Raw genomic sequence first — 16,183 nt, 5'->3', positions numbered from 1 at the left:
CCAATGCGTATTTATTCCTCAATCATACACTCACTGAATTTGAAAAACCGACACATTTTCTGTTCTATGTTTTACTGGTTTTTTGTGAATTTTGCATGCATTTTTATATGGAGAAATCAGAAACTCAAGTAAAACACAGAAACAGAAAATGTGTCGGTTTTCAATATTCCGCGAGTGGAGGAATGCTGATCCTGAGCGAGGATTTAGCGTAAATAAATTTGTGTTTCCCGAAATTTCAAGGAGCAGCTCTTAGAAGAAACGATTGCGGCTATTCGGATAGGTAGCGAATGTAAATTAGATAAATCGTCAGTGGCCAAGGCACAGTTGATTTTAAATGCGGGCATTACAAGTAGCAAGAAGATAAAATCAAAAAAATAAAAAAAAGACAAAAAATTATGTTACTTTTTTGGAAAAATCTTCGATAAAATATTTGTGAAAAATTCGGAAAATATTTTCCAAAGAATATTCTCTTAGAAACACCAAAAAATCTACTTCATATATCCTTTATATGACTTTGGAAAGTCAAAAAAATTTCGAATTCATCAAATTTAATCCAAAATCTCATATTTTAAAACTCCTGAAATTCTCCTTAAATTATCGAAATATTCTCCTTTATTCCATAAAAAAGAGGCCGAATTTTGAGTGGGCTCCCTGCTACTGTTGCATGTACAACTCCGATTTTCTTAAAAATAAAAACATTGAAAATCAATGAAATCCTTGACAATTAGTGGAAATTCCGTGAAAATGCTTGACAATCATTTGAAATCGACATAAAATATCCTTGAAAACCATTTCAAGATTTTGTTTTAGAAAATCATTTGTACTGAAAATACACGATTATCTTCCTCTGACATTTAAATTAGTTATCTAACACATTCCCCGGTGAAAAAAAAAACGTATTTGAGACCCTTTTTGAGACCGAAACTTTTGTATGGCCGTGAGACTACGTATTTCGAGCCTTTGAGAATATTTGAGACCGAGAATTTATCGAAATAGTTCATCGGAGTTCATCCAAAATTCATGAGACGTCTCTCTTTAGACTCATTTGAGGATGTTCTAGTCTGACTGAGTGGTCTGGTTTCGGATTTCCTAGACGTAGTGAGACTGACTGAGTGGTCTGCTTTCGGATTTGCTAGACGTAGTGAGACTGGATGAGTGGTCTGGTCTCGGATTTGCTAGACGTAGTGAGACTGGATGAGTGGTCTGGTTTCGGATTTGCTAGACGTAGTGAGACTGGATGAGTGGTCTGGTTTCGGATTTGCTAGACGTAGTGAGACTGGATGAGTGGTCTGGTTTCGGATTTGCTAGACGTAGTGAGACTGGATGAGTGGTCTGGTTTCGGATTTGCTAGACGTAGTGAGACTGGATGAGTGGTCTGGTTTCGGATTTGCTAGACGTAGTGAGACTGACTGAGTGGTCTCATTTTGGATTTGTTAGACCTTGTGAGACTGGATGAGTGGTCTCATTTTGGATTTGTTAGACCTTGTGAGACTGGATGAGTGGTCTCCTTTTGGGTTTGTTAGACGTTGTGAGAATGGATGAGTGGTCTCATTTTGGATTTGTTAGACCTTGTGAGACTGGATGAGGATAAATGAGTGTCATAAAAAAAAAAACTTTTTCAGACTTCTAATTTTTGAGTTTTTTCTAGACCGTTTGAGACTTCTCTTTTTTCAGTTTTTTCTAGACCGTTTGAGACTTTTCATATTTGATTTCTTTTTAGAACTTTTTTCTTCGTTCGTTATTTATCGGAAGATTTTTTTTGTACTTCTATGTTGAGTTCACAGATGGCCACTACCCTTTACTTTTTTTATAATTCGCTAGACCAAACTGACTGAAATTGTAGAATCGTTAGTAATATTTGAATTTTTTTATTTTACCTTTTTTTATTTGTAATGTTTTTTCCGGTCACCCATCCAAGTACTAACCGCGACGAATGATGCTTAACTTTCAATTTGGACGGCCGTCGACGTTCACGTGCTGCTAAATCAGATATATCTATTTGGAGTTCTAATTTTGAACCGTTGTTACAATTTCCGAGGTCGGATGAGCAGTCTCATTGGCAGGCGGCTTGAGACCGAGTGAGTGGTCTTTTTTGAAGAAAATAATTTCTTCAATTACTGAGACCGGTTCAGTGGTCTCATTTGAAGAAAATATTTTCTTCGATATCTAAGACCGAGTGAGTGGTCTTTTTGGAAGAAAATATTTTCTTCAATTACTGAGACCGGTTGAGTGGTCTCATTTGAAGAAAATATTTTCTTTGATATCTGAGACCGGTTGAGTGGTCTCATTTGAAGAAAATATTTTCTTTGATATCTGAGACCGGTAGAGTGGTCTCATTTGAAGAAATCATTTTTTCGATTTCTGAGACCGGTAGAGTGGTCTCATTTGAAGAAATCATCTTTTCGATTTCTGAGACCGGTAGAGTGGTCTCATTTGAAGAAATCATTTTTTTGATTTCTGAGACCGGTAGAGTGGTCTCATTTGAAGAAATAATTTTTTCGATTTCTGAGACCGGTTCAGTGGTCTCATTTGAAGAAAATATTATCCTCGATTACTGAGACCGGTTTAGTGGTCTCATTTGAAGAAAATATTTTCTTTGATATCTGAGACCGGTTGAGTGGTCTCATTTGAAGAAAATATTTTCTTTGATATCTGAGACCGGTTGAGTGGTCTCATTTGAAGAAAATATTATCTTCGATTACTGAGACCGGTTCAGTGGTCTCATTTGAAGAAAATATTTTCTTTGATATCTGAGACCGGTTGAGTGGTCTCATTTGAAGAAAATATTTTTTCGATTTCTGAGACCGGTTTAGTGGTCTCATTTGAAGAAATAATTTTTTCGATTTCTGAGACCGGTTCAGTGGTCTCATTTGAAGAAAATATTATCTTCGATTACTGAGACCGGTTCAGTGGTCTCATTTGAAGAAAATATTTTCTTCGATATCTGAGACCGGTTGAAAGCTGTTGAGGAAGACATTGACTTGTCCGAGGTGCTGCTGTTTCGAATGGGTTCAGCAGAAGAAACATCTGCTTCAATATCATCAGAAACGAGCGACAAAGATCCTGAATAGAAATTGTTACCTCTTTGTCTCTTACCTTTGGTGTACATTTGCATGAATCTTTTTTGACGCAAAAAACGTCATTTTCGTACCTTTAGTGTACATTCGCATTTATCTTTTTTCATTTTGTTGACGCAAAAAGCGTCGTTTTCATACTTTTTTCGTTGTTTTGACCAATTCAATTTCCTTTGTTAATAAAACGTTTGATTTAATTTAAAACAGTTGTCTCACTGGATCTGCAGAACGAACCAAAAGAACGCAAAACCTCAACTATTCGGTTGCATTTATTTTTAAAATTAGCATTTTCTTCGAAAGAGACCACTCGACCGGTCTCAAAGAATTGAAAAAATATTTTCTTCGAAAGAGACCACTCGACCGGTCTCAAAGAATTGAAAAAATATTTTCTTCGAAAGAGACCACTCGACCGGTCTCAAAGAATTGAAAAAATATTTTCTTCAAAAGAGACCACTCGACCGGTCTCAAAGAATTGAAAAAATATTTTCTTCAAAAGAGACCACTCGACCGGTCTCAAAGAATTGAAAATTATTTTCTTCAAATGAGAACACTCAACCGGTCTCAGAAATCGGAAAAATTATTTCTTCAAATGAGACCACTCAACCGGTCTCAGATATCAAAGAAAATATTTTCTTCAAATGAGACCACTCAACCGGTCTCAGATATCAAAGAAAATATTTTCTTCAAATGAGACCACTCAACCGGTCTCAGATATCAAAGAAAATATTTTCTTCAAATGAGACCACTCAACCGGCCTCAGTAATTGAAGAAAATATTTTCTTCCAAAAAGACCACTCACTCGGTCTCAGATATCAAAGAAAATATTTTCTTCAAACAAGACCACTCAACCGGTCTCAGATATCAAAGAAAATATTTTCTTCAAATGAGACCACTCAACCGGTCTCAGATATCAAAGAAAATATTTTCTTCAAATGAGACCACTCAACCGGTCTCAGATCTCAAAGAAAATATTTTCTTCCAAAAAGACCACTCACTCGGTCTCAGATATCAAAGAAAATATTTTCTTCAAATGAGACCACTCAACCGGTCTCAGTAATTGAAGAAAATATTTTCTTCCAAAAAGACCACTCACTCGGTCTCAGATATCAAAGAAAATATTTTCTTCAAACAAGACCACTCAACCGGTCTCAGATATCAAAGAAAATATTTTCTTCAAACAAGACCACTCAACCGGTCTCAGATATCAAAGAAAATATTTTCTTCAAACAAGACCACTCAACCGGTCTCGGATATCGAAGAAAATATTTTCTTCAAACGAGACCACTCATCCAGTTTCGCACAGTTCACCAATAAATGTTAGCAAAGAGACTACTTGTTCCGTCTCAAGCGATCTGGACATATAACTGCAACGAGACCACTCATCCAGTCTCGCACAGTTCACCAATAAATGTTAGCAAAGAGACTACTTGTTTCGTCTCAAGCGATCTGAGTATATTACTGCAACGAGACGACTCATCCAGTCTCGCACAGTCTGGCGAAATAATATTCGAAAAGAGACTACTCGTTTGGTCTACGGTATTCTCATTTGTTCATCCGAAATGATTTTAGCAAAAATAAAAATATTTTGAGACCTAATTGAGAATTCCAGCAATTTTGAGACTGGAATTAGACCGTTGAGAATACGTATTTCATGGTCTCGTGAGACCGACATTTTCACTGGGGTTGTCTTACAATTGAAATCGATAGTTATCCCTGTCCAAACGCGTAATCGATGCCGTTGACCTAGTCTCCGTTTATGATAAATATATCATTGAATTATTCACACAAGCGTTCGTGCCTGTCGAACCGAAGGAAAGCTTTTCAAAACTGATTTTTCTCAAATCTCAAAAGTTACGACGCGACATTCGTTACTAAATCTAAGTGGTTGGTGATTTACGGCCAGTGAACTAAACAGATAAAAAGCAAAAGAAAATTGCGAATATTTTATCGGTATAGAAATGCTAATGATAATCATCAGCGAAATTTAAATTGAGAAAAATGAGATTACTTTAGCAGGGGTCTTCGCACCGATTTTTAACAGCTAAATTGAAGCCGAAAAAATAGTTATTTTTCAAAATGGTTTATATTTCCATGTGCGATGTGTAAATTAGATTGTCTCTACGATAACGTAAAACCCTCATCCAATTAAGTATGGAAAGAGGTTGAGAAAATTTAAAGAGAAAAAAATCATCCAAAACCTAAATATAACACAAAATCTATGTGCATAAGCAATCAATTCGTGCGTGTTTTACGCCAAAATCATCCCCCGTTTCATTATAACGAATCCAGTCTTCTGCACAAATGAACTTACCGAATAACACTTGTACTCGATGAACCTAATGATTATCATTCATACCTCGTCGATATTTTGCCTCGATCGACACAATCGTAACTTAGAAACATCAAACAATCAAAGTTTCGATGTTTGGATGTTTGAAAACGAACCTTTCAATTAGCGACACTTCCACATAAAGCATTTTGTTAATTAAATATAGTCGAATGGAAATCGATATTTGTTGTAGAAATACATCGCTCGAGTTGATGAATAAGTAGTGTCGTTGTTTAGAAATTTAATGATATCGTATGTACTCAGTACATTGTATACTGTACATCGTTCGTCAATTTTTGGCCTTCATTTATTTTTTATTTCGCACTTTTCGAGTATAAAATGGCGATTAAAACACAACAAATATGTGGGTCATGTCGTCTAACAATTTGCATATATAAGTTGATGGGAAAGCACTGTCCAATGCTGATATAAAGTATCAATCACTATCGTGCGTGTGAGTGTGTGTGTGTGGACACAGTATATTGTGATGCTTGGATGGGATGTGAGGGATAATATTGAATGGAAACCATGCACATTTCGTTGATACAGATGGTTTGACGACCAGAGAAACATTTAATCCATCAACATATTTTATTCACTGGCAAATTCACATTTTTCGGATAGTTGTACAAACACACACATGATGCTGTTCCCATTTTGATAAATTGAAATATCATTATCAAATGAAATTTCATACAACAAAACAGCGAAATATGCACCATAGGCTGGGCTGTGTTTCATTTTACTTTTGAAACGACAATTTCGGATCAAAGTGGTTTCATCTCTGTGAACAATCGGGAAATCAATGATGATATGACCGTTTCTGGGATCATCATTTCGACCGTTAGTTAGCTAGTCGGACCCTGCAAAATATTCTGCTAGTGTGGGGATACCACGCAGTTTATGTAAGGAAAATTGGATAATTCGCCCGACAATTCAACAAATGGCGGATCTGTAAGCCTGGCTAAGAAAAACCTCGTAAGATACGTAAGAAATTGTAAGAAAATCTTTGAAAGCTAGAGGAAAATCAGAAAAAATCGAGGAAAAATGCTTGAAAATCCTTAAAACTCCACCAAAAATTTTTGGTAATCAAAAAAAATCCTTTCGTTTATATCCGCTCGCACTCAAAACACACGTGATTATGTGAAATAGCTACGTCACCACTCAGCTTTGCGGAACGAATCGAAGACGAGTGAAGAAATCACACAAGCCGAAACAATAACTTACAAGCAATTACGTAAGTTATTTTACGTGTTACGGCATGTTTCATTTTCATTTACATTGCCTAATCACGTAAAGCATTGTACTTACGAGGTTCCAAGTTGTTATTTGACGGTGGCGGGACATTTCCACACCGTCAATATCGTTCTGGATATTATCGTTTTTTTGGACGATACTATCGTCTAAAAAACGATACTATCGTCTAAAAAACGATAATATCGTTTTTAGACGATAGTATCGTCCAAAAAAACGATAATATCCAGAACGATATTATCGTGCCAAAAATTATCGACCAGGACGATAATATCGTCCAAAATAACGATAAATTTGTTCAGAAAAAGAAAATAACGATAATATCGTCCAGCGGATGTTTTCATCCAGGACGATATTATCGTCAAAAAAACGATATTATCGTTTTTTGAACGATAATATCGTTTTTTAGACGATAGTATCATCAAAAAAACGATAGTATCGTCCAAAAAAACGATATTATCGTTTAAAAACGAGATTATCGTTTTTTTAAACGATAATATAGTCAAGAAAACGATAATATCGTCCTGAAAATATTTTAAAATTTATAATTTTAGACGATATTATCGTCCTGTATGAAATTTTTTTGGACGATAATATCGTTTTTTAGACGATAGTATCGTCCAAAAAGCGTTCCTGACGGTATTGACCGTGTAGTTATGTCGCCTCATCTATTTGACACTTATCAAATACTAAACTTTCAACCTCGGAAGTAATATACTATTACATGTTTGTGCACGGTGCAAGTACATTTTCACTGTCACAAACAGTGGCGTAAAGTGCACTTTACCGTGCATAAACATGTGAAATGTGTTTGCATGCTTCAGTTGTGACTTCGTTCTGCAATAAATTACTACAGACCAAGATAATACGACCAGTTGTTAAATCTTGCTTCAGCATATAAAATGCCTTACGTAGTTGCTTCCCAATTTCTGTTTTGTTTAGTGGGATTACGAAGCTCACCTCCGGCTCGTCGTGCAAACCACACACAACTTAAAAATTTGATAATTTATAGGAAAATGTAAATATTCGGAATCTGTGCAACGAAAACCATAAGCGCGAAACTCTTTTTTGTCAGTGTACGTCTGAGCCCACAGCACTCGAAATGCTTGACATAATGATAATGACACATTAAACTTAAATAATATCAATTTCCGTTGTCTTTGCATCGTAAAAATTTTGATGCGAAACAAGTTAATTAAAGAGCTATTGATTGGTCGTCAATGGAATGTTTCACATTATGTGAATCAATCCACCCTAATGGAGGCTCGATATATTTACGATATTTTGAACATTCCTAGCAAAATAAATTGAATGGATGGATTGGTTTATCGATAATAACGTCTGATTTATTGTTATGTTATATGAACAATATTGCAAAATATATTTTCCGAGATAGCATTGTGAAATCGGGGCGCATTTTACCCGCTTTTTTTTTAAAAATACAGATTTTTGCACTTTATTTATGTTTTTCGGAGGAAGTTATATGGTGACAATATTTGTGACATGTCATTTTTCACATCATTGTTACGATACACACATAAATATTTTAAATGGAATGAATAGACGATTTCCTTATGGCTTTTATGAGCAGATTATGAGCCTATTATATTGATCGGTTGTTCCATACCCTGAATTATAATAAGCATTTCATCAAATATTTTACAGAAAGTAACATAATTTTCATAAAGTTTGCGTAATATTACGTATAATTTACCGCTTGCTAGCAGAGCCATTGTATGATTTATGTTTTGTAATGAAAGGAATAGATCAAAGTATAAAGTTTTTGGAACAAGGCATTATCTCGCCGTGTTGTTTAACCGCAAGTTTTACTTCGGAATACAAAAAAAAAACTTTTTCAACTTTCGTAACAAAGCAAGTTGGATTAAAACTTTACATAATGCGGCCCAGGCCTATTCGGTGGTGAACTTTTCTTCTAGTACACATTCCTAAGTAATTATGAGTATTAAAAAAAGCGAAAACTTTTACTTATCTTGTTATTCCATTCAATCAACTTTAATTTCCGGAATATTGGCAATACTTTGCGCCGCATCAAATGTATCAACGAACAAAGAAAATTGACCGTTATGAAAAGAGACTTTTGGGACGTGTCAGACGCCTCAGTAAAAGAATATCCAGAAAGTCGAACCCATTTTGACAAGTTCGACAAGTTAGTTTCATCACTCTCTAACTAATAAAAGCCCATTAGGATAGCTGATCTCCATAACAAATGAGAGATTTGAATTATTGATCACAGATGGCGCTTGTAAAAATAGCATTTCGGTGCTGAAAGAATCAATCACCGACTGAAAGATTATATTCTTGAATAAAGCAGACCAGAACTGTTTGTGGTAAGACAACGCAAAGTATATAAACCACTGAAGGTAATGCAAATCCATGAAAACACACGGAACCCAAGTTTTGGGTGAGTTTGAGTGTAGCGCAAGTAAAACACTTCGTTGTAGCATCTACGATTTCAATAGAATTTTTGCAGTGTGGAAGAACTTATCCAACATTTATGCTATCATCAATTCGATAGAAACCGTTAGTGCTACACCAAACCAAATGTGACGCTGGACTTAAATTCATCCGAAACTTTGGTTCCGTATGTTCTGTGATCCTTTGAATATTTAGATTAAGCTGAAAACACACAAGCAATTTTGCGATGCTGAGATGATCTAAAAGTAATTATACCTAGAGAGGCGAACAAAATTGCATAAAATACATGAAATACGTAATGTTTGTTGGTATGTGGTTGCCGTCTTAATTTAAGAGGGAAAATTGTGCTGTCGAAAGCGTCAAGGTATACATGTATTAGAGATGAATGGGCCGCCCGCAAAAGCGGACTGCCCGCAGCCCATGTCTCATGCCCATGGGCATGGGCGTAATGGGCTTCAGAGATCGTGGGCATGGGCCTGGGCGTGTGCATTTTTATAAAACTTGGGCGCCCAAATTACGATTTGTTGTCGTCATCCCATCAATTCATAAGAATTTTTTTTCGATAATTAGTGTAATATCGGAATTTTTTTTGGATCCTGGAATCAAATTTTGTTTGAAACGTTCGTCATTAATTCATGGGAATTACTAGCAGAATGTCTTTATACAAACTTATTACCCATACAAGACATATTTAACGCTAACTAAATCAGCGATTTTTGTAGACAAAGTTTGTGGGCTGGGCTAGTGCCCATGGGCATTTTACTTGTGGGCATTGGTCTGGGCATTGGGCTCATTTTTTCAAATGATGGGCATAGTGGGCATGTGGGCACAAAAATTTGCTATGCCCACTCATCTCTAACATGTATTGGTGTAAAAATATAAGAAATGTGTATCTTGTACAAACTAAATAATGTTGGGACCAAATGTCGTCGTACAAATTTCCTCTCTAGTAATGATTACGTAATCAGTCAAAAAACCCTTAAAGGGTAAATGTGACGCAAGTCCTTGTGTCTACCTACAAAATAACTGATATCGCCGAATTCTGCGCCTGTACGCAAAAGTTTTATAAACAAAGATTTGACCCAAAAAATTTTAGAAAGAAAATTTTACAAAAAAAAAAAAATTGCGTCACTAGTGGCAAATTCGTTGGAGTTAAGGGGGAGAAGTAAAAAAAATTCTGTAAATATGCTCCGCCGTCCTCAAAAATATTTTTTTAAAACATTTTTGGTAGTGGACTTGCGTCACGCCTGCTTACTAACGTGCGGGCATGATTACGTAATAGAAATGTTTATGTGTACATATTTCATCATAAATGCATCCAAACTTCATAAGACCCTATTTAGCCCAAAAGCACATTAAATTACCTTTCAAATGATACCCCACACGACCATGTACGTTTTGTGTACCTCGAGAAATTTCAGTAAGGACAGTTTGAAAACTTCAACTGCACTTATTTCAGTGTCGATGAATTTTAAACACAATAAGTACCTATTCGGCTCAATAGAACATGCAATTACTTTCCTAATGACACCCCACACGACCCTGTACGGCTCGTGTAACTGGAGAAATTTTTGTTAGAAAAGTGCGAGTTTTCGGTTTTTGATCACCTTTCACCAGCCACACAAACTTCGAAGAATTATTTTGAAAGGGATTTTGGCTTCTAGGGTCGAATACCATTCTAGACACATATTAAAAGTCACAGATTTGTATTTGTCCCTCATATATGTGCATGGAACTTCTGAACAGGAACTAAATTTTGAAACTTCAGCAACGGCTGGAGCATTTTTTTAAGTCTTTGCTAAAAAGAACCAGCAGTTCCTCGGTTTCGGAATTTCCTATTAGAACTTACCAAATCACGTAGAATTAACAATTAATTGAAATGAGTAACTTCCGGTCGAACGTCCACCATCCCCAGTAACTTATAAAGCTCCAAAGTTTGGTATTCCCAACCAAGTCAATATAAATAAATTCAAAGTATTTTACTGAGAGGAATGAGCTTGAAAATTTCTAGATTTTGCCGCTAAAATTGAAGCAAGAATTCAGATAATTTTGTGCACTCAACCAACTTTTACAGTTAACGATAGACTGTGTAGTTTCCACGTCTGCTGCCATTCTTATTAGCATAATTATTACGAAAACAATTAAAGTTTTATTCTTTGATTAAACGCCTCAAAGGTCTCATGTTTTTGTAATCATTGTATGAAATTAATTGCACAGTAGGTACTGTGAGATAATATTAATAATGATTTGCCTACGGAAGAGTACTAGGAAAGCATGGATAAAGTCTAGCTCTTCCGTTTGATGTACGCCAAGTTCATAAAAACATTCTTCCCATACTTGTAGCATTGTTCGCAAAGTTTTTATTAAAATGTTCAAAGTGACAATACACTGGGTTGTAGGAAAATATACAATTCTTAGAGAGCGAGATTCAAACGAAGTGGAATGTTTTCATTAAAATTAAAGTGAATTAAGCACAGGGGACACCTATACAGCGAATCACCATGAAGAAAATCAATGACGCAATGTCGTTTATCGTTACAAGAATTCCAATTATTAGCTTTACAGTAGAAAAATAATAATAATTTGAATGAATGATTGTAAATGAAATTACTTCAAATGGATGCGAATATGCTTTGTTGTTTTCAATGGACTGGTCTAGTCTAGGACTTGGCTATAAAACGAATATGCACATCACCGTCTGCCTTCCAATATTGTTTCAAAAGAATTTTATAAAAATCATTTAAAAAGTAAGAGAAAGATATAGCACTGAGCGATGGATGGTACGATCAAGCAACATGGTAACTTGCGAGTGCACAATGTCATAATGTTCAGACCCGTACGAAGAACAGTGGTCTTATACGTTTACCGCCCAATTTTACCGACCATTTTTCGACTATTTTATAGGTATTGACAATACCAATCCGGAAAAAAGAGTCACGATGTTCGTTTCTTAGTTAGTTAGTAAAAATGATACTTAGAAAATGTCCGTCAAGTGAATCTTTTGGTTTATATTATTAAATGGGCGAGATTTAAGCACGTCATTCACAGAGCGTACGTTTATTAACTGAAAATTTCGATAGTTGGTCATTTGCGCACGGCTAACTTCGATAATTTCACATTTATTCACGGAAAACTTCGATAATTTCTCATTTATTCACTTAAAATTGACGGTGTACTAGATATGTGTTTTATTTGTGGGGAATATGAATGAGTGACGGTGTCATGGCGTGTTTGTGTTTCATTTTGATTTATTAAATTTGTTTGTTATGGTGATTATGACATTACAGGAGATAAAACCTTGTTCCTAACACGGTAGTAAATGGGGGTTTTGAGCACACGATGTGTTGCCGAACTCGCTTCGCTCGTATCGGCAATCTCACATCTAGTGCGCAAAACAATCCCATTTACTACCTTATTATGAAAATAGCTATTATCTACCTACGTGAAATAATAGCAGTGAAAAAGTGCTATTATTTCGCCGTCGGTAGATAAAATAGCGTATTCACCTCTGTCCAAATGTTTATTTAGACACTTGGGGTTATAACATTCGCCTTCGGCTCATGCAACAACTCCCCAAGTGTCTAAATAAACATGTGGACAGAGGTGAATAATCTACTAATATATGTGACATCGTACTAAACTTGGCTAAAAAATTGCTGCAATATAAGCTTATCTCATGTATCGATATCCTATTTTTTCACATGAGAGAAAACGAGACAACAACAGTTGTACTTGTCAATAATTACAGATTTATCATTCTAGATAAATAAACGTGACGTTACAACATTGCGTTTGTATACTGTTCGTGCGGGTCCATCCTTACGTTTGTATTTTTAAAGTTAAAGGAAAGCGGGACATATTTTCACTGCTTATATGAAAATTCTGGAAAATGCAGCGTGTTTTTCTTTACATTTTTGTTGAATTTATTTATTTAGAAAAAAATATTAGATTTCTTTGACGCTGGATGTATGAAATTTTTTCAATGTAAATTTTACAAGAAGCAAACATATGACAAGAGAAAATGGTCGACCGGTTTTATTTCTATTCGATAGAATACAGCGTTAAGAGGCATCGGTGTTTAGCTTACATTTGCGTGTCTCGTTTTTCATTTTTGTTGACGCCTCTTAAAAGGCCCGTCATTGGGAAATGACAAGACAGTTTCCCGAAAATGTATGTAAAATTTTATCACAAAAATTCACCGAAAAAATTCAAAGACACTCACCTCTTATGCTTTCCATTGTATTCGGACATAGTCTCTTATGGTCGCCAAGGCATATTTGAACACTAAAACACTTTTTACTCGATGCAAAAACAAAAAGTTTTTTTTTGTTTTGTCGCGACAAAAACACAGAAAATATTGCGACACAACTGTGACACTCCGCTACCTGTAAGTACTACAATCAATGTTTGCTGTGTTCACTTCGGCGGTAAAATATTTTCATTCAAAAAAGTGTCGGACGTTTAAAAACAATCATGAAACAGTTGCCAAAGGGTAGCGTATACAGTTAATAATGTTCATCGACCATTTTTTAAAGCTTTACGAGAGCTCAGCGGACATTCTCTCAACGATGGGAGAGCATTTATTAAAAATTTAGCCTCTCGTAAGACTGCGCTGAGCGTAAGTAAATGTTCGTTCCTCTTTAGTAAGCTAAGAAGACTTCGCGACGGCTGAAATTCTCCGCTGAGCTCTAATAATTCTTCGCAAGGCTTCAGGATGTGTCCGTTAGGCCTAAGGAAGTTTCAGGAAGGCTTAATGGAGCTAATCGGACACTCAGCGGAGATCTGCCAAAGCTAAATGGAGTCTTATTAAAGCATAGCAACAATTATTAGGTATCCGCTGATGCTTATTGAGTGTTCGCTTAGCTTCATTGCCTTGTAGTAAGGCTAAGGTCTGACGGACTCTTACTGAAGCCTAGCGGAGAATTATTAGAACTCATTAGAGGTTTGTCAAAGCTCAGCGGAGAATTATTAGAGCTCAGCGGAGGTTTGTCAAAGCTCAGCGGAGAATTATTCGACCTCAGCCGATATTTTTGTTCGAAGAGGTGGCATAATTAGACTCAGCGAAGTCTTGTTAGCTTACTAAAGAAGTGTCAGAGGTTACAATTTTAATAAATGTCTACCATCGTTGAAGTATCGGACACTTTTTTGAATGAAAATATTTTACCGCCGAAGTGAACACAGCAAACATTCATTCTAGTCCTTATAATAGCGGAATGTCACAATTGTGTCGAAATATTTTCTGTGTTTTTGTCGCGACAAAACAAAAAAAAAACTTTTTGTTTTTGCATCGAGTAAAAAGTGTTTTAGTGTTCAAATATGCCTTGGCGACCTAAAGAGACTATGCCCGAATACAATGGAAAGCATAAGAGGTGAGTTTCGTTGAATTTTTTCGGTGAATTTTTGTGATAAAATTTTCCATAGATTTTCGGGAAACTGTCCTGTCATTTCCCAATGACGGGCCTTAAGAGACATGGCTGTTTTGCTGAAAAGCATACATTTCCAAATCTAAAAATCTTTTTTTTTGATTGAAATCGTATGAAATCAAACTGGATTCTGGTTCTGGTGAAAAGGTATCATAATAAAATACAAAACATACAAATGTAGGCTACAATTTTAGCTGAGCATCGATGTCTCTTAAAAGTTCGAAACATATTTCTCTTGCTTGGCATTAAATCGTCAGTTAATCTAAGTAGGCCCAAGGTTGTACATGAGGAGGTTACACCGATCGCCGTTATTTCACTGGGGCTGTATCGCAAAACATGGCAGCTATCGGTCACTCTAACTACAACTCTAACTGAAATTGCTCTACAATTTCGTATAGTAATTGAAAAGTTCAGTGGATTGTTTTCTCATAGACAACCTTGATTAGACTAAGTAGATAAATAAGAGAAGATAACAAATCGAAGTCGAATATTCTGGGTAAATAATAGGAATAATGGAAATATGTGGTCATTGGTTGTCCTGTGATTCCATTGACTAGTGGTTTTCCACTTGAAATTTTAGCTATTTATTTGAAATCAAGGCAATGACAGTGTCTCATTTCCGTTGAACAAAATATTTGATTGTCATCTGGTCACTATTTCAAATTGATAAATTTTCAATTAAATCTATTTTATTCAAAATACTTTTTTGCTATTAATATCCGCAAATATACCTTGTGTTCATCTCAACAGTTTCCATTCAACGAAATTAGAATTTTAATCTACAACATCCTGCCTGTACGACAGAAACAATATCTTACACCTCGTTTCACATTGTGGGATAAACTCTTGTTTGTAATGTGAAAACAACGAACCGTGATTGTTTAAATTCTCAAACATAAAGAGCACTTACCGTTTAAAACGTGAACGTTCACCGTTTGTGGATTCGCATGACTCGGAGTACAAGTATACCTATGTGGAACAGTAAAAAATGGAAAGAGAAAAAATGTGAAAGAACGGAATAAACAATTCGTACAAAACACACTTACTTTCCCGAATCTGATATTTTCGCTCGTTGTATTAGCAGATAGGATGTGGTGATTTCACCCTTTTCGGTAATGACAGAGACACCACCACGAGGCGAATCATAATTTATTTCCTGGAAGCAAGAAAGAAAAAAAATCTCTCAGACTTACAAAAATAACATCGGCTCGGTACAACCATTCATACAAATTCTTAGAGAGCATTAAAATAACTCATCCGACAACGACGTTGCCTTTATTATTTAGATGGCATTATGCAAATCATATTTTGACGATCGTATTTATTCTCCATGTAAATTCTATTGTGTTTTATTAATTTAAATTTTATTTATATTTTACGACCAATTTTTCGGCTTCTCCTCTCGACTGAGTAATTTTAGTAAAAATGTCGATGGGCGTTAGTAGCATTTTTGGCAACATATTTTACAAATTTTTATTGCCCATTTTAGGCGCGTGTTAATTCCGTATTGCACTAAACAGAGTGTGGTGTTAAAAAGGGGAAGACGATTTTTTTTCTACCACAATATTCATTAGTGAAACGTTTTACATAATTTTCGATATTTTATTGATTCTCCAAAAATAGAGAACATTTGCTTTTTTGTTGAACTTTTTTTTGGCACTTCAAAA

At 35.5% G+C, this 16,183-nt stretch overlaps 1 protein-coding gene across 1 annotated transcript in view; it reads right to left on the bottom strand.

The window, feature by feature from the left end:
* The window catches only part of LOC119084638 (neurotrimin-like), a 187,926-nt gene that overhangs the window by 10,671 nt on the left and 161,072 nt on the right, over positions 1 to 16,183 (bottom strand). The window contains exons 8-9 of the mRNA XM_037194706.1: positions 15,563 to 15,672; positions 15,427 to 15,485 (exon numbers count right to left, since the gene is read on the bottom strand). Of these exons, the coding sequence (XP_037050601.1) occupies positions 15,427 to 15,485; positions 15,563 to 15,672 (169 nt within the window). The remainder of the gene's footprint in view (positions 1 to 15,426; positions 15,486 to 15,562; positions 15,673 to 16,183) is intronic.

The sequence above is a fragment of the Bradysia coprophila genome, unplaced genomic scaffold (assembly GCF_014529535.1).
Source record: "Bradysia coprophila strain Holo2 unplaced genomic scaffold, BU_Bcop_v1 contig_87, whole genome shotgun sequence".
NCBI lineage: Eukaryota > Metazoa > Arthropoda > Insecta > Diptera > Sciaridae > Bradysia > Bradysia coprophila.
Note: the sequence above shows the minus strand (reverse complement) of the source record. Positions and strands in the feature narration are given on the sequence as shown.